The sequence below is a fragment of the Lithobates pipiens genome, unplaced genomic scaffold (assembly GCF_037356315.1).
Source record: "Lithobates pipiens isolate NorthernLeopardFrog02 unplaced genomic scaffold, aLitPip1_a1.2 Scaffold_16, whole genome shotgun sequence".
Taxonomy (NCBI): domain Eukaryota; kingdom Metazoa; phylum Chordata; class Amphibia; order Anura; family Ranidae; genus Lithobates; species Lithobates pipiens.
The window spans coordinates 481,810,861-481,835,069 of NW_027507748.1; the positions used below are offsets into that span (position 1 = coordinate 481,810,861).

Here is a 24,209-nt window from a genome sequence, read left to right on the forward strand (position 1 = left end):
CCTGGACTCCTTGTTCTTCTAGTTCCTATGTTTTTATGCATAGTTGAATTGTTCATCCTTGTTTGATGAGGCAGCACTGATGAACTGCACTAATGGGATGGCACTGATAGGCAACACTGATGGGCAGAGAGTAGCTTCATTCTTTTACAAATTAATCATTTGACCATTTACTACCTTTTCTTGACCAGGCCATTTTTTGCGATACGACACTGCAGTACTTTAACTGACAATTTTGCAAGAGTGATGCTGTACCCAAATAAAATGTATGAGTTTTTCTCCCATAAATAGTTTTCTTTTGGTGGTATTTGATCACCTCTGTGGTTTTAAATTTTTTGTGCTATAAACAAAAACAAAGACAATTTTGAAAAAAAAAATATATATATATATATATATATACATACACATTTTTATTTACTTTTTTGCTATAAAACACATATATCAAAAACATTGTAAAAAATCAAATTTCTTTATTAATTTAGGCCAATATGTATTCTGCTACATATTTTTTGTAAAAAAAAAAACTCAAGCGTATATTGATTGGTTTGCACAAATTTATAGCATCTACAAACTATGGGGTATTTATTCATTTATTTTATTTATTTTTTTACTATTAATGGCGGCGATAAGCGACTTATAGCAGGACTGCGATATTGACACTAATAGCGATCAGTCCTAAAAAAATATGCATTCTCACTGTACTAAAGACACTGTCTGGGAATGGGTTAACTGTACACCTAGCTGGTGTTTTAGTGTAGTGGAGGAGGTGCTTTTAGTAGTGGAAGGTAGGGATCGGTGTTACAACATTACAGGAACACAGGATTCATGCCTACTCTACTGACAGAACGGCAATCTGCCTTGTTTACATAAGCAGATTGCCATTCTGCCTCTGTACCGAAGCATTGGCCAGTACCCGCCGGTCTGCTCCCACTGTGTATAATCACAGTGGGAGTGTACTTGTGTCGGCACATGGGTGCACCCCAGACCTGGTAGTGCCGTATCATGTACTAGGTACGTGATCCTGTGCAGCAGAGCCATCTTGCCACCATATATGTAAGTTATGAGGTCGGCAGGTCAGTTAAATAATGCTGCACAGGTGTTGGGGAGGGTAGTTATTTGCCCTACGCTGTCTTTCTTTACTTTAGGCAGAGGGAGAAAGTCACCTGTAAGCAGAAAATCTGAGCATCATTGCTTGTCTTAATCAGCCAGCTGGTATGTACAGTATGTTACAATGACGAGAGGACTTTTTAATTACTAATTTACAGAATAAAAGATCTTTACTAGATAGATAGATACCAATTTTCAATTATAATGTTGTACTATATATAAAGCTTGGTTGAAAATCTTAAACTTTCTTTGCACTGTGACATGATCTCTCTACAAAAAGTATTTAGAAAAAAAATTAACATTATTACAATTGCAAATGTAAATCTTGCACAATTTCGGCATTTTCTTCTAAGCATGAAACAATAAATGACAGTCACATGAAGACTAAAGCCCAGTTAAAAAAAAAGAAAACACTTGCTGTTTCTAAAAGTAGAATTTAATCCTCAACATTTGCATTAGGAATCATGAATCACCCTCCTCCAAGCATTACAGCTTAAAATCTCCATTAATTGAGGCGTATGAGAAACTTTGTGAGGAATTTACATTTCTTTTGAAGATTAATCTATGTGATTGACATTTAAATGGTGGTTTATTAACAGCTGTTTTGTGCTTAGATAAGACACTTGTTTTATTTTGTGAGCGAAAACTGTGTTTGACCGTATACTGTTGGAGCATTTGACAACTATATTGTGAACATGGGCTGTATAGCAGTACTTGCAGTTCCAATCGTTATACTGTAGATTGTAACAGAACCTTTAATAAGCAGCACTTACCTTTTGTATGAGTCAAACCTTGAATTCTGTGTGGCAAAAGTTTTCATATCAAACTATTTGTACAAATATATTTGTTCTCTCTCGTTCCCCTAGTGTATACCTTTCTGTTCTTGAGAGGATAATCTAATACGTTTCCATTTTTCCAGCAGCTATGAATTGAATGCAGGCATGTAAAATGTCTCTTTCCATAGTCTAACCTTTGAATAGAGAGCAGCCCTTAAAGACAGTGGCAGATAAAAATGTGTAATGTTCCAAAACCTTGGACATGAGGTTTATCTTGTTGTGCATTACAGTGCAATTCATTGTTTTGCTACCCACATTCAATTACTGCCCATTGAAAGTAGCTACACATGATAATGAAGTCTTGGGTTATATTAGGCTAACCTCTTCATTTCTGTAGAATGCGCACAATAGTTGTCCTTCACAAAGTATTCTCATTGTTAGCATGAAAATGTTTTTCGATATATTTTAGTCTGATATAAGTTATTCCTGCTTAAATGTGTTGCTGCCAGGCTACCATGTTTAATTGGGCACAGTTTATAAATGACTGACACCGTTTCAGAATAAGAGATGGTCTTTTCAATGTATGTTTTAAGCATCTGAATGCAATTATTAAAGCCTGTTCACGCCCAAGTGTCTTGGGCTATCCTGGACAGCCTTTTCTAGTTCAGACCCGACTTGTAGACCAAGAAATATGCAGTGGTGCAAGCTGAAAAAAGTAAAGCATGCACGTCTTTTTTTTTTTTTTACCACAGCTGATTACGTCACAGTATACCATATTGCAATATTACTGAACTGAATGAAAAGTCGCTTTGTGACATTTTAATAAAGTTGAATCAAACTAAAATTTGCAGTGCAATGAGCTGTTTTCCCCACTGTTCCCTGACGCACCGCACACCAGTGTCTGCTTTGTAACAGCTGCTGATGTGGATGGCCCCTAATGTGCGTATACGAGGCGAGCTTGAAATTTAATTTTGCCAACAGGGTGTGTATTAGTAGACAATTGGACATCCAGTAATAATCAGACTTGCAATTTTACCCTTTTCCCCCTTGATGTTTACATGTGATGTCTGTTAGCCTGATTTACAATTTTTGGAAGCATGTTAGCAGGGTATGTTGGTGATGTCTCACTGGGCTCCACCACAGCATGATGCTCACTTGTGTCTCAATCTGGTGTGTATACATGTACAGTGAATCACCTTCAAGCACATTGGTCCAACTCTTGGATGCACAGTAACCGTTTTGAGTCTCCTTGTTCCCTTTCAAAACATCATTGCATTGCAGCGTCATGCGTGTTAAAGCTTAATTACAACTTTCGTTTCACAAGAAATTAATGAATTGATCAATTCCAGCATAGATCATAGCTCTGTACCATGTTGCTATGTTGTGTACAGATCCTTTGACATTCTGAGTTTAGTTGTGGCTTTGTATCATGTCACCCTCTGTATATCCTGCCAATACTCTGTCCGTTCCGTAGCCACTTTCTGCAGCAGCTAGAGTCTGTAACACTCCTATTTGTAGTCTTTTAGACTCTGTAAATGATGTCATTTCCCTCACAGCTCTGATGGTATGTGGGACTGAATATGTCATAATTAGCATTTAATCCCGCTCAGTCACACCTACAGAAAGAGCCAAAAAGTCCCAAGTCCCGTCTCGCATATCACAGCATTATTTAAGGAGGAAACCCCTTATTTAAGGAGGAAAGCCTGTTCTGAAAGCTAGCTGTGCTGCTACTGGGTATGATTGAATGAATTACAATTCAATACTGCCTAGTTAAATATGCTAACCAGATCCCACCCTCCTAGAACCCTGCTCTCTGTGAAGTGATTAATTTACATATGAAGAAAACATCTTCATAATAACCTCCATAGCCCTTTCTATGTAGTCTTGCAGTAAGCCATTATTATTTGGTATGATACAAGACAGGAATGACATAGGAGGAGGTATGACACATGTACACCTTTCACCACCCACATGAAGGCCCAGAAACACCCACAGTAACCCTAGGACCCACACACATCTGCTCCCAGAACTGGTACAAGTAATTCCCATAGCCTACCCTGAAGCTACAGAGGCTCAAATGATCATGGGACACGTAGAATCAGGACTGAAAAGTGGAAGGAAGCTGGAAGTCTGAGAACTTTGAAATTCAACCAGGAGGAGTGACATCACAGACACAGAAACTTGCTGTATATAGACAGCAGGATTCTGATTAATTTTCATGCACAATGCATCTGCCATTTTGGGTTTTGGGGAGGAAAGGCTGGAGTTCTTCTTTCATTCATCTGCTGCAATATTGAACATGAATGTATGCTTATTGTCATTGTGACTTTGGCACCCATTTTCCATCGTGCTGGAAAGGGGGTACACCTTGTGGTCTAGTGAGTTACAAATTGGGGGCTGGAGGTTCAGAAGGTCTCTTTTTGAGCTAGGAACACTGCTGAGGTCACATTGGTTGGTTTATGCTTATTCACTGATATTTGGTTTTGGCTATTTTCTTATTCACACATACTCCTCTATTATGGTTGAGGATTTAACCACTTGCCGACTGCCCTATAGCCAAATGATAGCTACAGCATGGCCCGGCTAGTTCTAGATGGGCATCTATTGACGTCCTCCCGTGCACCCGCTTCTCATGCCCATCAGTGCTATCGGTGTTCCCATCAGTGCCATCAGAGTGCCACTTCAGTGCCCCATCAGGGCCTACAGTGCTCATCAGTGCACTACAGTACCCTATTAGTGCTCATCAGTGCCCAGTAGTGTTCATCAGTGCCACCCTAGCAATGGATCCTCATCTGCGTCATCTGTGCCGTAAAAATGCGTAAAAAAATGTTTTTCATTTTCTTTCCACATTTTCCAAAAACGTATGGAAAAAAATGTCAGGTTCAAAAGACTCATTATGCCTCATAGAATATACGTTGGGGTGTTTGCCTTCCAAAATGGGATCACTTTGTGGGCATTTCCATTGTCCTGATGATACAAACCCTTCAAAAGTGTGATAGGTAGTCAAAAATTTAGATGTGCTCCTTGCATGTTAGACTTCTTTGCATGTAGCAGAATATGTTTTGGAGTGTAGTTTCAAGTCTGCATATGCCATGTCAGAGAAATAATCTGTTAATATGACAATTTTGTGGGGGGAAAAAAATCTTTTTGCAAAGAATTGTGGGGAAAAATTACAACTCACCATTAAACTCACCATGCCTCTTACTAAATACCTTGGAGGCTAGGTTCACACACACTGATGTGATGCGGAAACCAGCACATTTCTAGTGCAGGTTCCTGCATTGCATGTCACTCGCAGGCAGTTCACACTACTGCCCTCTGCGAACCACTGTGGGTGTCAATGTAAAGTTAATGATACCCTCAGATCGGTTCACAGTGCAAACAGTCAAATGGTACAGGAATTGAGCCACTTGGGTGTGAACACCCATGCGATCCAATTCTAGTACAGGACACAGAGTCCTGCAGCATTTTTGTTCAAATGCCATGCAAGTTCAGCCACACATCTGTATGGCTGAATTCGCATTGCACAGACATTGCATGTGATCTACACAACAATGCGGTGCTAATCACATGCAATGTCTGCATTAGCACAAGTGTGAACCCAGGCGGAATGTATACTTTCCAAAAAGGGGTCATTTGGGGGGTAGGTGTATTTTCCTAGCTTGTTAGCATCTCAAGAAATTAGGCCATCAGTACATCAGGTGTTATCCATTTTTAATGATTGGCATGATAGCTTGTAGACTCTATAACCTTAACAAAGACCAAATCATATACAGGGATTTTGGTTATTTTTACCAAAGATATGTAGCAGTATAACTTTTGGCCAAAATTTATGAAGAAACATCACTCATTTGCAAAATTTTATAAACGAAACAAGAAAAATGCATTTTTTTAACAACATTTGCGATCTTTTTATTTATAGCGCAAAGCCATAAAAACCCAGTGGTGATTAAATACCACCAGAAGAAAGCTATATTTGTGTGAAAAAAGGACAACAATTTCATATGGGTGCAGTGTTGCGTGACTGAGTAATTGTCATTCAAAGTGTGAGAGCACTGAAATTTAGCCTGGTTAGGAAGGGGATATAAGTGCCCAGTGGGCAAGTGTATAAGCTCACTTGATTCACCAAGGGCTTTTTACATTTTTATAGGTTGAATTTTTTGGTATTGATATGTAATTTCAAAAAGAATCCAGTATTGGTAATTACTATCATTTGCAATTTAGGGTGCATGCGTTCTTCTATATAAGGTCAGTATTCAAAAATGGTTTTATAATAATATTTGTTTAGACCACAACACGCCTATGATCCCTGAACTAATACTTTAATGTATTTATCGTTTATTATATTTGTGGACTACACTTGTACAATAATGTTTATTGTATGGCATTCTGAGATTAGTATATGTTTGTTGTAGAGGTGTATGGGATGCATGCATGTCCCAATTTTTTCTAAATATCGTCATCTTGCTGAGGGGTCACCTGGCACCTTCTGTTGGTGGCCATGCCATTTGTCTTTCTTCTGCACCCCTGGTGTTTGCCAAAGATTTTGCCCTGTACTTTCACTACCGCATGACTGAAGCTTCCCCACTGTTGGATATTTGGACCACCTCTGATTGGGGCGCAGAGGCTGGTTGCCAATGTGGGCGCAGTGGATGCAGGGTCTGGTTGCCAATGTGGATTCAACTTCCCAAACTTTGAATCATCTATATCCTGAGCCTTTTCGGGAATCAACGTTCGAGTCTCAGGGGCTCAACCTGGATATGATTGAAGCTAGAGGTCTGTTCTCCGCAAGAGGGCTTTTGTTTCCTTCGCCATTGAATTCATACTCCTCAGTCCAGGAGTCCACCAAATCTTTGCTTCTTTGTTCTATGCCTATTGCTAGCTAGGACTGTGGAAGTCCCATATATTCAGTTTCACTTCAGGCCCCTGCTCGCAACAATTTGTCACTCTGGGACAAGTCGGTTCAATTACTAGACAGACAGCTTAGTGTGACCTCTCGGACTGGATTTTCCCTGGCCTGGTGACTTGAGAATCCTGTTTTGGAGCTCGGGAATCCCTTCTTTCTGGTCTTATAGATAATCCTATGGTGGATGCCAGTCTGTTGGTCCTGGGGAATTGTTGAAGCAGGGAATTGGATACAGGTGAATTTGCCTCTCCTCAGTACTCCAAGAGTTTTGGGTGTCCCTATCATGCTGGTCTCCCTGACTGATTGGTGATCTGCACTGGATTTTGTCTTCCCATGCTGTGGCAGTGGGATACATACATATTACAGCTTTGACTTTTATTCCCAAGCATGGATAATGGCAAGCAGACTGCTTTGACCAGCAGCACCACAGTATGTTCTTTATATCAGGCTGTGTTCTGAAATATGTGTCCAGCTGGGGGACGCTGGGTTTGGGTTTTCTGGTGTCCAGATAGAACACCAAACTGGACAGGCATGTCTCTAGGTACAGTTGTTTTGGGCTGCAGCAGTAAATGCTCTGTAGATGCTCCATATGCTCTTCCTGACAGTCTGGATTTTTAGTCTCTAGAAACTATTTACTGTTATTTGCAAGGCATTTGGCTTTAATAGGATTGTTATTGGAATCCAAGGCTAGTGTGACAGGGTGTTAGCTTTCAGCAGGTTCTACCATTGCAGTTGGACATGCTTCAATTGATGCAAAAAAAGGAGCCCATGTTTGGGGATACTTTGTGGGAATAATCTTGACCTTTTTGGAGATGTGCATTTGATCACGAGTACTACTGATGAATTATTTTTAGCGCTGGTGATTTTATTCATAATTGCACTTACCTCCTGTTCTTTGTTTCAGTCTTTCAGCAGGGTATAGCTCATTTTGTACTATTTCCTGTCACCTAAATTTGAGTTTGGTCAAGCAGTATTTCAGCAGCCATCTTTTGAATGTACTGTGCCTTGAAAAAGTATGCATACTCCTTTAAATTTCCCACATTTTGTCATGTTGCAACCAAAAACATAAATGTACTTTGTGATAGACCACAAAGTGGCAAATAATTAAGTGGAAGGAAAATGATAAATGCTTTTCAACATTTTTAGCAAATATCTGAAAAGTGTGGCGTGCATTTGTATTCAGCCCCCCTGAGTCAATACTTTGTAGAACCACCTTTCACTGCAATTATAGCTGCAAGTCTTTTTGGGTATGTGTGTACCAGCTATGCTCATCTAGAGAGTGAAATTTTTGCCCATTCTTCTTTGCAAAATAACTCTTGCCACAGATTCTCAATTGGATTTAGGTCTGAACTTTGACTGGCCATTCTATCACATGAATATGCTTTGATCTAATCCATTGCATTGTAGCTCTGGCTGTATGTTTAGGGTGTTGTTGTCCTGCTGGAAGGTAACCCTCTGCCCTAGTCAAGTCTTTTGCAGACTCTAAAGCCCCGTACACACGAGCGGACTTTTCAACATCCAAAGTCCGTCAGACCGAGTCCGTCAGACTATCCGATCGTGTGTGGGCTGCAACGGACTTTAGCTTCGCAAAAGTCTGACGGACTTTAGAAATGAAGCATGCTTCAAATTTTCCAGACGGAACTCTGCCGGACCCGGTCCCCTTCGAAAAATCCGCTCGTGTGTATGCTACTCCGACGGACTAAAACCGACGCTAGGGCAGCTATTGGCTACTGGCTATGAACTTCCTTATTCGAATCCAGTCGTACGTCATCACGTTCGACTCCGTCGGAGTTTGGTGTGATGGTGTGTGTCCAAGTCCGTTCGGTCGAAAAGTCCGCCAGAACTCCGCCAGAACTCCGTCGGAACTCCTTTGGAGGTCTGTCGGACATAAGTCCTCTCGTGTGTACGGGGCTTTACAGGTTTTCCTCTAAGATTGCCCTGTATTTGGGCATCCATCTTCCCAACGTATTTGAGTCCTTTGAAAATTTACGGGGTAATTTTACGATAGATCATAATTTTTTTTATAAATACCTACTCCTACGACATGCCATCCGGGTGCAGTTTGGCTCCCTGACCATTAAGCTCAAGGAATCTCCTATGGAAGACCTGTTGTCCTACCCAGATCTTACTAAACAGGTTACAACTTTCTATAGTCATCTCTTCAGGGTAGGGGCGGACCCATTCCAAAACTCCCTTATGAAGTGGAAAAGATTGATACCTGACCTGTCAGGGGAGGGTTGGGAGGAGGTTACGGAAACTTGTTTTCAGGACATCATAAGCACATCTGATCAATATGTACAATTTAAGTTTATTCCTCAATTGCATTATACTCCAGCTAGACTGGCTCTGAGAGCTGAGGCTCTGTGTCCCAGATGTACCTTTGATAAGGCTGATTTATATCACATGTTCTGGAACTGTCCTAGACTGGAATCGTATTGGAAGGACCTGTTTAAATTTTTTGAGGAACATCTTGCTCTCCCGGTGCCCCAAACCCCAGAGGTGGGGCTGCTGGGTATACTGAATGACTTTATCTATAAGGCATCAGCTTGGACTTTACTGCGTACCATTTTATTCTATGCACATAAAGTGATCTTACTGCACTGGAAAGAGTGACCCCCCCAAGGATCCAATCCCTATATGGTATTATTAATGGAGAACTTCCCAAATTTAAAATTGTGTATAAAAATTGAGCTTGTTCAAAAAAGTTCCATAAAGTGTGGCAGCCATGGTTGGATGACTCTGGCTCTTTCTGGGGGACGGTCCTATCCTCACAACTCCCCTAGGTGGGATTGTGGGGGTTGGGTCGGTACCTTAAAATTCTAGATGTATGCTACTGGTTACTGGGGGGAGGGGCGGATTATGTGGAAGACTGCAATTATATGACCCTACGATGATGCTGCGTATTTTGAAAATGGTGATGCTCAGTGGGATGGTGAGTTGTGTGGACGTGACGTGTGTGTGATTGGCATGCCTGCTTGTCTTTTTGTGTCTGTTTTGTTGGGGTTTTTGTTTCTGTGTTTAATTTGTTTTGATTACTCCTGTGGTGTGCCCTTTTTGTTTATTTTATTATTGGTGTTCTGAGTACCACCATAGCTTTTACTAACATGATGGTGGAGGCAGCGAGCTGTATGTCAGCTCGCAGGCTGGGAGGTTACCTACAAAGGTGGTGCTCGGGCCACTACATACAACAATTTATACTTAATCCTTATGGGTTTATACTTCTGTCTGTACAACGGGAATGCTGATATTTGATATGTATCCTGAATGACGTATAAGCTGTACTGTTGAAAACTTAAATAAACACCTTTTAAAAAAAAAAAAGGAAGAAGTATGCTTCTTGCTTATTAGGGAACAATGATACTACCCAAGGGGTGGGGAATAGAGTGTTGACATACTGCCACGCAGTTGCGTAGGGCACTGCCATTCCTTTTGGTGAAAACAGAATGGGGTACATACATGCATAGGTAGCAAACCTTTTAACTTTTGTAGTTTATGAAATACTTTAGCACATGCACTGTACAATGAACACTGCTGTACATTCATGTGTTTTTCTTTTTTTGTTTTTTTACAGAACAGATGAACTGATTCAGAAGACGATTCGGGAAAAGTTTGCTGAGTGCACAGTACTAACTATTGCACACAGGCTGAACACCATCATCGACAGTGATAAAATTATGGTATTTATGCTTGCCTTTTACATACTGAATGCAGCAATTTATCATTGGAGAATACATTTTCCTATGCATTACCTACATGTATAACCCAAAACATGAAATCTCTTCCAGAAGAGTGTTGCTAAGCTTTTGTGTTACTAAGGAAAGGCTGGCATGTTGTTGTTTTTTTTGTTGTTGTTGTTTTTTATATAAATTAAGGTTTTGTTTTAGATTCTTGTGTACATGAACATATTGAGATCATTCTTTTTCCTTTAGACTAAACTTAAAATGGTATTAAATCCAAAAGCAGACATTTATTGTATTGTAGCTTACGGTTTCATAGATGTGATGGCCACATTCATTTTCTTTATTAGGCTTTTGTTTCTTCTATTTTCATCTAGAAAGTCTGTTGTTTTTCAAAAGAACAAGCTTTCCAACAGAATGTATCATTTATGGAGATGAGAGAAATCATTTAACACTAGCAGGGGTGCTTACAGTGATAAGCTTTTATTTATGTAAAACCTTTATCCCAATAGTAAAAAATGTTTGCTGTCATTGTTTATAAAGTTTTAGCTGGAGTTTGACTCCAATTTGTTAGTGTTTTTTAAATTGCTAGTACATCTAACACTCCCCTCCCTCTTGCTTCTGTCCAAAGGTGCCCTCTGTGCTCATTAATCCAGAGTGGGGGCACTCTAATATAGGAATTATTTTATTTAGCATACAATTCTTTGTGCCAATACTTTTCGCAAGTTAGGAATTGTGGGGGATTATTAAACACAAGCCTTTCCTTACACTTTAAGACCTTTATTTAATATAAATATATATAAATTGCATACTAGGAGCGGCCGGACCAGAGTCTTGTAGAGTGGGAGAATTGTTTTATTTTTGAGGATGAGTGGTTTATCTCATCCTCCAGGTCGTTTATGAATAAATTACATAGGATTGGTCCCAGGACAGAACCCTGGGGGACCCCACTTTCCACCCGGACCATTCCGAGTACTCTATTTATCACTAACCTCTCAATCCTGTAGCCAGTTTTCAATCCATTTACTCACCCTATGGTCCATGTCAACAGACCCTACTTTTTACAGTAAACAATTAAGGGGAACTGTATCAAATGCTTTTGCATAATCCAGATACACCACGTCATTTTTTAAATATTGGTGTTACATTTGCTTTTCTCCAATCTGCTGGTACCATTCCAGTCAGTAGACTGTTCGTAAAAATTAGGAACAATCCATATATACAAGGAAACCAAAAAAAGAAGTTCAGTAATTAAGTTATATGTAATAAAATGGAATGACACAGGAAAAAGTATTGACCATGCTAACTAAAATGTATTTAATACTTTGTACAAAGTCCTTTGTTGGTAATAACTGCTATGGAGAAACTAGTCGCATGCATTGCTCAGGTGTGATTTTAGCACATTCTTCCACACAGTCTTTAAATCTTAAATGTTCCGTGGACCTCTTTTATGAACTCAGTTATTTCCATAGATTTTCTATTGGATGCAAGTCGGCTGATTGGCTTGGCCATTCTAGCAACTTTATTTTCTTTCTATAAAACCAATTAAGAGTTTTTCCTTAGCTTTGTGTTTGGGATCATTGTCTTACGGAAATGTCCACCCTCATATCATCTTCATCATCCTGATAAATGGCAGCAGATTTTTATCAAGATATGAAGTTTGCCAGTACCGTATCCTGGGAAACAGCCCCAGACCATGATGTTTCCACCTCCAAACTTCACTGTTGCAATGGTGTTTTCAGGGTGACATGCATTTGAGCTGCAAACATGCTGTGTATTAGGGCATCCAAAGAGTTCAATTTTGATCTCATCTGACCAGACTATATTCTCCCAGTATTTCACAGGCTTGTCTAAATGTTGTGCAGCATACTTTAACCACTTCAATACCGGGCACTTAAACACCTTCCTGCCCAGACCAATTTTGAGCTTTCAGCGCTGTCGCACTTTGAATGACAATTGCGCGGTCATGCTACACTGTACCCAAATGAAATTTGTATCATTTTTTTCCCACAAATGGAGCTTTCTTTTGGTGGTATTTGATCACCTCTACGATTTTTATTTTTTGCTAAACAAATAAAAAAATACTGAAAATTTTGAAGAAAAAAAATGTTTTTTTTGTTTCAGTTTCAAAACTTTGCAAATAAGTAAGTTTTCTCCTTCACTGATGGGCACTGATGGGGTTACACTGATGGGCAATGATAAGGCGGCACTGACGGGCACCGATGAGGTGGCACCAATGAAGTGGCACTGATGAGGTGGCATTGATGGGCACCGATATGTGGCACTGATAGGCAGCACTGATGGGCGACATGGATGGGCACTGATAGGTGGCACAAATTGGCATGGATGGGCATGGGTTAGGCGGCACAGGTGGGCATGGGTTAGGCGGCACAGGTGGGCATGGGTAGGTGGCACAGGTGGGCATGGGTAGGTGGCACAGGTGGGCATGGGTAGGTGGCACAGGTGGGCATGGGTAGGCGGCGATAGGCGGCACAGATGGGAACTGATAGGCGGCACAGATGGGAACTGATAGGCGGCACAGATGGGAACTGATAGGCGGCATTGTATTATAATATATTGCACTAATGGATGCCAATCAGTGCCAGTCAATAATGCATGCCAATCAGTGGTGCCCATTGTGGGCACTGATTGGCATCCATTATGGGCACTGATTGGCATCCATTGTGGCACTGACTAGAATCCCTGGTGGTCTAGGGTGGCATACCTTGTCCTTGGCATCCCTGGTGGTCTGGTGGGGTCCCTGGTGGTCCAGTGTGGGCATCCTCGGGGGGGCTGTGCTGATAATCGATCAGCATAGACCCCCCCTGTCAGAGGAGCAGCCGATCGGCTCTCCTCTACTCGCGTCTGACAGACGCGAGTGAGGAAAAGCCGATCACCGGCTTTTCCTATTTACACTGTGATCAGCCGTGATTGGACACGGCTGATCACGTGGTAAAGAGTCTCCGTCGGAGACTCTTTACCGAGATCGTGGTTGCCGGGTGTCAGACTGACACCCCGCAACAACGATCGCCGCCGGGGGCGCGCAGCGGCTCATAATCCTGATCACGTCATATGGCGTCCGGTCAGGATTATGAAACCACTTTGCCGCCGTCCATTTGCTATAGGGCGGGCGGCAAGTGGTTAAACGAGCTTCAACTTGCTTTTCTTCAGCAATGGAGTCTTGTGTGGTGAGCGTGCATACAGGTCACAGCAGTTGAGTGCATTACTTATTGTTTTCTTTCAAACAATTGTACCTGCTAATTCCAGGCCTTTCTGAAGCTCTAGACAAGTGGTCCTTGGCTATTTGTCAATTCTTCTGATAATACCTTTCACTCCTGTATCAGAAATCTTGCAAAGAGCACCTGTTTGTGGCCAGTTTGAGGTCAAATTATGTTTTTTTCCACCTCTGGATTATGCTCACTGGAACATTGAGAAGTTTTGAAATCCTTCCGTAACTAATGCCATCAGAATGTTTTGCAACAATAAGGGTGCAAAGGTAGTGAGAGAGCTCTTTGCTTTTACCAATCAGGAGATATATGTGAGACACCATGGTAATGAGAAACCTTTTTAATAGGCCATCAGTTGAGACTGAACCAGCTGGTATTAATTTGGCACCATTGAATGCTTGGAGGAAGGTTAGTGTTAAATGTATTAGCAGACTTAGATACACTAACAAGTAAAAACCAAACTCCAGCTCAGACTTTATAATCATGTACAGCAGTTTTTTTTCCTTTGAGATAAGGGTTTTTCATGAATACATAAAAGCTGATCATTTTATGCCTGCCAATGTTAGGTGACCTGTCTCATCCATGTAAACTGATACATTCTGCTGGAGAGCTTGTGTTTTTGAAAAACAGACTTACTGGCTGGTTCACCAGATGAAATTAGAAGAAAGAAAGCCTAAAACAACTGATACATCAATCACATCTAAAAATTGGCAATATAATAAATGTTTGCTTTTGGGTTTAATGCTGTTTTAAGGTTAGCCTGGTAAATGTGAAATAGTGATTGGTAATCTACCCGGTGGTTTGAAATGGTAAGAATTTAAGTAGTCTACTGCAACATTTCATAGTTACTGGACTGAAAACAAGAAATCTAAACGTTATTTCAGCCCTGGAAGTAATAAATGCAAATTATAAAAAAGCCTTTAAACTAAAGGTCTACAAACTACTATTGTGACATGAAATAAATAATAGCTGCCAACGTTTAACACTTTAAATCAAAGCACAAGGTTTACATGCAGGAACTGCACAACGGCTCTGGCAGTTGATGTGTAAGGCTCAAAGATTTTAACAAAGATGCATTTCCATAAACATTTCCCTAGATAAATATTTCCAAATGGCTTGCATTAAGAGTTTATAAAAAAAAAAAGTCAAAACTATGTAAAAAAAATCAACCTAATTGAAAATGGCTAAGGAAAACAAATATGACTGAGCTTAACTTCTTACAGAAAATTATGAATTAAAACTGGATGAATCCCTTTAGAAAACCAGCAAGTAAACAAGAGTCATAATAATGCTATTAATTATTTAACAGATGTTTCCATATACTTCTTTTGTTAGTCTTCATAATAATAAGCAACAAAAAATACATCCCAATTGTATTTATGGGGAGAAATAATCCAGGGGAGAACAATGAGCTTATAATGAGTTTAACAATAGTAATTAAGTGATGTTATGATGACAATGCTAATGCTGAACAGCTTTATTGGCAAATTGCTTACAGTACTTGACTAAAGAGAAGCTGGCTTTCTTAAGATCAAAGCAACAATTATGAGTTTTATCTTTGTTTTATAACTGCTCTGCATTACTGTGCTGCATTTTAAACTTCTTGTCATAATTAACTGACACAACAAAATTACTGCATTTCAATCAAGTGCATTTAATCTCTAAAAGGGTTGGAAATATGCAACCATAAATTGCATAACCTATAAAGTGCTGGTCATTATGCATGGAGTATATAAATACAGGGTAAGTGGTTGCCAATGAATTTCCTTCCAATTAAATTCCACCATATTTGAATATAAATAAACTACTTTTTAAGATAGGATTTTTGTACTCCCTGTAAATCTTTTTCTTTAAATCCAAATGATAGTTAGGCGGGTAAACATCAGAGTATAACATGTACTCAGAATTTTCCTTCTATTTTCAGGGGGGAAAAGTGCATGTTATATGCCGATAAATATGGTCATTCTAAAATTAATAAACCAAAATGTAACTGATGCTGCTACTTCTAAAAATATTATATATCAAAGAAAGTGAAATACATACATGTATAATAGACACGTATATGTGAATCCACAGTAGCATGTCGCCAAATCAATTTAGTGCTTCATACAAAGTAATTAAAAAGTTGTGCAAAAGCAAAAAAGTCCAATAACAGTCCTCTTTAACAAATTGTTCCATGCAAAAATAATAAATCCCAAGGATGTCCTGTTAAGATAAATCACGAAAAAAGATCCACCACCACACATTGATGTGATGATTCTGGTTGCCGTACAGTCACTTCCTGTCGGAAGTGATGAAAAACGGTGCATGACTGTACGGGAACCTGAATCTTCGCATCAACGCTGTGAGAGAGAGAGTGGCGTCTCCCGGGAAAGTCGTTAGCCAGCGTGGAGGTAGTGAGACTTATGGGGATCGCTTTAGTATGTTATGAGCTGTACAATGTTTGATACAAGATGTGTAACATGTGAGTGGATTGGATATTGATTTTAACCGCTTGCCGACCAGCCGCTGTCATTATACTGCGGCAGGTCGGCACGATCCCGACGTAGCTGTATGTTGGTCCCTTTTAAGTGGAATAGCAGGCGCACGAGCATCGGCTGTGGGGGTGCCGATGCACGTTAGTGACCGCTGGCCACGTGCGATCCTGTGCACGAGATACAGAACAGGGACGTGTGTGTAAACACACAAATCCCTGTTTCTGTGAGAAGAGGAGAGGCAGATTGTGAATTCCTACTAGCTAGAAACCATGATCTGTCATTTCCGCCAGTCACTCCCATCCTCCTACAGTTAGAACACACCTACGGAACATAGTTAACCCCTATATTGCCCCCTAGTGTTAACCCCTTCCCTGCCAGTGAAATTTACACAGTAATCAGTGCATTTTTATAGCAGTGATCACTGTATAATTTTCGATGGCCCCAAAAATGTGTCAAAAGTGTCTAATCTGTCCGCCATAATGTCACAGTCCTGATAAAAATTGCTGATCGCCACCATTACTAGTAAACAAATAATAATAAACATGCCATAAATCTTTTCCCTATTTTGTAAACACTATAACTTTATACGCTCATTGTGATTTTTTTTATCATCAAAAATATGTAGAAGAATACAGATAAGCCTAAATTTAGGAAAAAATGTGGTTTAAAAAAAAAAAAAAATTGAGGATATTTATTATAGCAAAAAGTACAAAAAAAAGTGTTTTTCAAAATCGTTGCTTTTTTTGTTTATAGCGCAAGAAATAAAAACCGCAGTGATGATCAAATACCACCAAAAGAAAGCTCTAAAAGAAGGACGTCAATTTTGTTTGGGTACAGCAACGCACCACTGCGCAATTGGCAGTTAAAGTGGCGCAGTGCCGTATCACAAAAAATGGCCTGGTCATTGAGCAGTCAAATCTTCCGGGGCTGAAGCGGTTAAATTAAAGATTGTGCTTTGACTATAGTACAATAATGGAGCCTTCCTTTTTTATGTATACCCACAAATCTACTACCTCTACTACAAGAGGGGTAGAGAAGTGGGTTAGCTTACCAAGTAATTTAACAGCTGATTCTTTTGGCGTATTGGCCCATGAGAATAGTAGGCAATGTGATTTAGTGTGTTGCCATCTGATAGGAGTGAGTCAGATGTTACACAAAGCGGTGGTGAATTTATTTTGGTGATTAACAGGACATATCTGAGATTTATTATTTTTGCACTGAACTATTATTTGTTAAACAGGACTGTTATTGGACTTCTTTTTTCTTTTTGCTTTTGCACAATTTCTTTATTTTGTATGAAGCATTGAATTGATTTGGCAACAACATTGAGCTACTGTGGATTCACATATACCGGTATGTGTCTATTATACATGTTTGTATTTCACTTTCTTTCATATAGTTTAATAATATAATTTAGATTACAAAATGTTTTACTCAAATTTATGCAAAAATAAATACACCACACAACAAAATCTACTACATCTAGTAGTTTGGATGAACTCCATGATTTGTAAGGACAGCACCAAGTCTTCTAGGCATGGAATTAACATGTTGCCAACATATTGCAACATCTATCTTTTTCCATTCTTCGAGAACAACCTCTTTTACCGCCTGGATGCTGGATGGAGAGTGATGCTCAACTTGTCTCTTCAGAGTTCCTCATAGGTGTTCAAATGGGTTCAGCTCAGGAGACATGCAGTACTTGGCCACTGAATCACTTTCACCCTGTTCTTCTTCAGAAATGCAACAATGGCTTTAGATGTGTGTTGCGAATAACCAAGGGTTATCTTCTCTTTCAATACAGAGCAGTACTTCTGTAAATTATGATGATACCATCAATGACATGCAGCTCTCCAACACCAGCGGCACTTATGCATCCCCACAGAAGGACACCATGTTTCACATAGGCACCACCCATTTTTCTTTGTACTCCTCACCTTTGCAATACCATAAAAGTTTTTGAACTGATGACTTGAAAATTGTATTTTGGTCTCATCACTCCAGACTACAGAGACCCTGTAGTTGTCTTCTTTTTCAGCATTAGCCCTGGCAAATTCTAGGCAGGCTTTTTTGTGCATGGGCTTTAGGAGAGGCTTCCTGCTTGGACGACACTCATGCATGCCATTCCTATGTAGTGTGCGCTGTATTGTGTCATAGCAAACAATCACCCCAGTTTGGCTTTTTAATTCTTTAGCTAACTGCAGTAAACTTGCGTAACGATCTTCTTCAACCCTTCTCATTAGACACTCCTGTCAAGGTGTTAACTTCCGTAGATGGCTTGGACGTCTCTGTGAGATGGTTGCAGTTCCATCTTTGTTAAATTTTTGTATCACTTCTGCTACAGTATTCTGACAACTAAAGCTTTGCTGATCTTCTTGTAGCCTTCACCTTTCTTGTGTAAAGAAATTGTTTTCTTTTTCAATTGCAGCTCATGAAATGGGAAGGGGTTTTCTTTAAGTAACGCCCTTTTATAATTGGCATACTGATGGACACCTGTTTAATAAATAATTAGGCTCACCTGTAGTTGGATTCTTGTTCATGGGGATTTTGAGGTCTAAAATTCAGCTTTGCTCCTAAGACTTTCATTGGGGTGTATTCATTTTTGCAACATGGTCTTGAATGTTAGGAAAAATACTACTTTGTGTGTACAAGTCAACAATTATTGGTTGCAATCATTGGCCCACATTTGTGGGAATATTTTGTAGTTTAGTGTCCCATAGAAAATTTTACATAATTACCTAGGTTGAAAAAAGACACAATTCCATCTAGCTCAACCAAAAAAAAAAAAATACAATCCCTTATACACAATCCTTCACCCACAGTTGATCCAGATGAAGGCCAAAAACCCCAGTACACCATGCTCCAATTTGCTACAGCAGGGGAAAAAATTCCTTCCTGGTGTGCCGAGAGGCAACCAGATTTTCCCTGGATCAATTTTACCTATAAATGTTAGTACCCAGTTATATTATGTATATTTAGGAGAGAAAGCAATCTACTGAGCTTGCCAGAACCACCTCTGGAGGGAGTCTATTCCACATTTTCACAGTACTTACTGTGAAGAAACCTTTCCGTATTTGGAGATTAAATCTTTTTTTTCTCTGGACTGCGCATGCGAGGCGCCGCCATATGCATTCCAACACTGTGGCGATTTGCGCTTGCGCATAATTTTGTGGCCACACCTCTGAGTCCAGGTTCAAGCCCCACCATCCAAGTGGACATAGTTATATTATAATTATGCCGAGCAAGGCCGTGCCCGAAGCCTGGAGAGGGGCCCTGTGGCAAAGTGGTCTTATAACAGTTTTGGAACGCATATGGGGGTGTCGCGCATGCGCACTCCAGTGGGTAGCATAATGTGATGGGTCGCTAAATGTGACGAAATGCCCCCTTGCCCTCTGTAGTGATCTTAAAGTGAATAACTCAACACCAAGTTCACTATAAGGACCACTTATGTATTTGTACATGTTGATCATATCTCCCCTTAATCTCTTCTTCTCAAGCGATAATAGATTCAGCTCCTCTCTTTCCTCATAACTGAGCTCCTCCATGCCTCTTATCAGTTTGATTGTTCTTCTCTACACTTTCTCCAATTCCCCAATATCCTTTTTATTTCGATTTCGAAATGTTGATTTTGAAAGGAAAGTAACAGTTTTCTGACAAATCTGTTGTGTTGGGTGTACTCCGTTATGCTGAGCACTGTGTGTGTATGTGTGAGATATATATATATATATATATATATATATATATATATATATATATATATATATATATATATATATATATATATATATATATATATATATCATTGTTGAGCTTCCTTGATTAGGATGCCAAGAGGGATCTGGGAAAATGAGTTATCGGTCTGCTTCTGCAAGCAGGGGGAAGCATTTCTTCAGTCTGCTTTTCCCCAGGGAGCACTTGGACTGTACCATTGTAACCTTGTTGTAAGGCACAAGATAGGAGGCTGCAGCAGGGAGCGGATCTGTGGGATATCTTGTGAACACAGCCAAGAACTGCACAGCCACCAGGGTTTGCCGGATTGTATTCAAGTGCCTGCTCTCCGCCCAGGAAGTAGATGCTGACTCTGGATGATGCCTGAACAATGTACTGACCTTCTAGAGAGAAAAACAGGTTAAGGCATTGTTAGGAGGACTATAGTGATATCAGCTAGAAGCAATACAATACTTGCACAACCTAAATCTCTTTTCAGCTATGCATTTAACACGAATACACTTTTTGACACACTAGGTCCTCTTTAAGGATATGAGCTGTTTATTTACTAAGCCTGATAGTGGTTATTTTTGACCTGAGGGATTTAGAATTGTTTGATTTGTAAGTATATTGATCATTTTAAATACCTTTTAGGCAACCCTGTCTTGAAAACATAAATGATTTATGTTTTTGTAACGAGGAAAGCATATTTGTACCTCTCCTGTAGCTTGCGCTGATCCAGAGAAATCCTCACTTGAAGTCTTCTGCAGAAACCAACACTGCTGTGCTCTATAGTGACTTGAAAGTCAACAGGTGGAAACAGTGAGCATTGCAGGGGACCAGGAAATCCTCAATCTCAGAATACTTGGTTTCTGCAGAAGACCAGCTGATGCAGCCAGTAGGAAAAGTAAGTGTATTCTTTCTTCTTGGTAGTATTCATTTTTATTTTTGAGAATGAGTCACTTTTTATAATTTTTTGTGATTTTTAAAGTGTTGACATGAGGGTTTCACAAAGCCATCGCATGACAGTTTTTTCCTCTCACTATACAAGTTAAAATGTGGAGAGAACAAGTTTTTCATTGTGATGTAGTTTAAATAGAAAGACCAGTGTCATTTGCTCTGTGTGTACTGGCACACTGCTGTCATCGTCTAAAAAGAAAGAAACAACAACACAAAATTACGCATTATAGCTCTGCTAAATTGGAATGTCAAATTATAGGATGTCTTAATTATTGTGTGGGCAGATAAAAAAGATCAAATTACTTTTAAATGCTTTAAAGAAAATTGCTTTGACTATGATTTACAATCCAAAATTACAGATTGCTGTGAGTTTCAACTTTAACCTAGGTCAGGATAGGCTGTTAAGCTTGCTGGCATACAAAACATTTTTTTTCTTCAAGTGTAAAAATGCAAATGAAATTGTTAGAGACATGAATCACAGTTATGGAATCTTGCTCCCTCCTTGCCCTTCAGCAGCTGTAAACAACTGGAAATAATGCAGTTTCTTACTTTTTTAATAAATCAACTGACATTTTAGTTACCTGGCTGCAAAAAGACTTTTGAAGCTTTTTGTTCCACAGGCATTAACTGTATATCTTTTTGAGAACCAAAGACTTGTTATATACAATCTGTATAAAGTAAATGTTGATGGGAAGATAGTATTTTCTTTTCTTTCCTTAATTATTTTAGTGTTGGCTTCCAAATTACCACAAATCATAAAGATGTTAGATCACATTTCTTTCACAGAGGTACAGTATGTGTATGCAAGCTGTCTATTTCTGCTGTTCTAGGTTATGTAGAAAAGAGGTCTGGGCTTTGACTAGGCCATTCCAAGACATCCGCTGTAATGCCGCGTACACATGATCGTAATTCTCGTCGGAAAAGCCTTGGATGGTTTTTCCGATGGAATTCCGCTCAAGCTTGTGTTGCCTACACACGGTCACACCAAATTCCGACTGTCAAGAACGTGGTGACATACAACACTACAACGAGCCATGAAAATGAAGTTCAATGCTTCCGAGCATGTGTCGAAGTGTTTCCGAGCATGCGTCGGAATTTTGCGTGTCGGAATTGCCACAGATGATCAGAATTTCCGATAGAAACGTTTTCCGCCGGAAAAATTGAGAACATGATCTCAATCTTTTGCTGGCGAAATTCCGCCAGCAAAAGTCCGATGGAGCCTAAGCTCTCATCAGTCTTTTGCTGGCTGAATTTCTGATCGTATGTACACGACATAAGGCCTCCTGCACACCAGACGTTTGACCATCTCACCTAGACAATAAATAAAGCGAAAAAGCTGGCATTTTGTGGCAATGAAACAGCTGCTTGCAGTAAAAAGTTAATATGCTCAAACCTTTGCAAAAAAACTGCTAGGAAGTGCAGCAATTGAAAAAAATATGGAATGTGTCAAAATGTACATACTAAATAAACCAATGTGTATAAATGTATAAAAAATAGTCCATAAATATGAAAATCTCTAGTGATAACAGTTCATATAGTGGCAACACTCCTCAGTGATGTATCAGTCTTTTCTGGACTCTCCAACAAAAGTTGTGTCCCACCACCAATCCAAATGCACTCACCAGAAGGAAATGCTACAAATTATAGGTAGCAAACTAGGCTCAATAACATCGTCCAAGGCTAGTGAATCCTTCTGAACTATCTTTTTAAGGAGATAACTCTTTGGAGATGGCAGCAACCAGACTATTCTATCAGTGGAAGCAGCAGATGGATGGTGGGACTGGAGTAGGGACTCCAAAAGTCAAAATTATATATATGGTATAGTATTTATGAAAAAAGATGTGAAATATATTTCATCATATAAAAAAAGAGTATAAAAAGAGGTGTGTAAATACAGTATATGCAGAGATCCACAGTGTGCACCACCACCAATCCAATGCACTCACCAGACCTGATGGCTGCACATCATGTGAATAGCAATCAGGCACAATTGCAATCACCTGGTAACTGCAATCCACCCTTCAAAAGCAGTCCCTTATGAGGAAATTATCTTGATGTAGCACCAGCCAGAAATGGTGTCACGTACCAGCGCCCAGACACATGACAGGACTGTGTGAAACAAGTGCTCACCAAAAGTGGAGCCAAATTGAAGACTTATGGCATAGTATTTTTTTTAAAGTATTAAAAACAGGCAGAATAAAACAAAAACAGTGTTCTGGGCTTACAACTATGGCCACCACATACAAACCATGCGGCAGCAATGATATCAGCATTCTTACACACAGCTTTTCTCACACTCTAGCACATCATCAGGGGTCAAAGGGTGCTGAGTGGTATATTTTATAAATAAAAATATAAATATTCCTTAATAGTCTGGAAAAGATTGATACGTCACTGAGGCGTGTTGTCACCATATGAACTGTTATCATTAGAGAGTTTTATATTTATGGACTATTTTTATACATTTATACACATTGGTTTATTTAGTGTGTACGTTTTGACATTTACCAAATTTTATTCAAGCTCTGCACTTCCTAGTACACATCACTGTCTGAAGTTTTTTCACATTAATACATAGGATGCATTAAGGTGAAAAAAAAACTAGGGTTTACAACCCCTTTAACCACTTGCTTACTGGGCACTTAAACCCCCCTCAGTCCCAGACCAATTTTCAGCTTTCAGTGCTCTCACATTTTGAATGACAATTACTCAGTCATGCAACACTGTAACCAAATGATTTTTTTGTCCTTTTCTTCATACCAATAGAGCTTTCTTTTGGTGGTATTTGATCACCTCTCGGTTTTTTATTTTCTGCGCTATAAATGAAAAAAGACCGAAAATTTTGAAAAAAAATGAATTTTTCTTCGTTTCTGTGACAAAATTTAGCAAATTAGCAATTTTTCTTCATAAATTTTGGCCACAATTTATACTACTACACATCTTTGGTAAAAATAACCCAAATTTTTGCATATTATATGATCTGTGTGAAATTTATAGAGTCTACAAGCTATGGTGCAAATCATAAAGATTTGCAAAAAAAGATCACATCTGATGTACTAAGGCCTATCTCCATTCTTGAGACCCTAACAAGCCAGGAAAGTACAAATGCCCCCCAAATGACCCCTTTTTGGAAAGTAGACATTCCAATGTATTTAGTAAGAGGCATGGTTAGTTATTTTAAGTTGTCATTTTTTCCCATAATTCTTTGCAAAATTACGATTTTTTTTTTTTTTTTTCACAAAATTTTCATTGTAATAGCTTATTTCTCCCACACGGAATGTGCATACCACAAATAACACCCCAAAATACGTTCTACTACTCCTCCTGAGTATAACGATACCAAATGTGTGAGACTTTTACACAGCCTGACCACA

The 24,209-nt window shown here is 39.4% G+C and overlaps 1 protein-coding gene across 1 annotated transcript in view; it reads left to right on the forward strand.

Annotated features, from left to right (window-relative positions):
• Positions 1 to 24,209, forward strand: part of ABCC4 (ATP binding cassette subfamily C member 4 (PEL blood group)) — a 508,465-nt gene that overhangs the window by 462,295 nt on the left and 21,961 nt on the right. Inside the window, exon 29 of the mRNA XM_077483038.1 lies at positions 10,358 to 10,463. Within this exon, the coding sequence (XP_077339164.1) occupies positions 10,358 to 10,463 (106 nt within the window). The remainder of the gene's footprint in view (positions 1 to 10,357; positions 10,464 to 24,209) is intronic.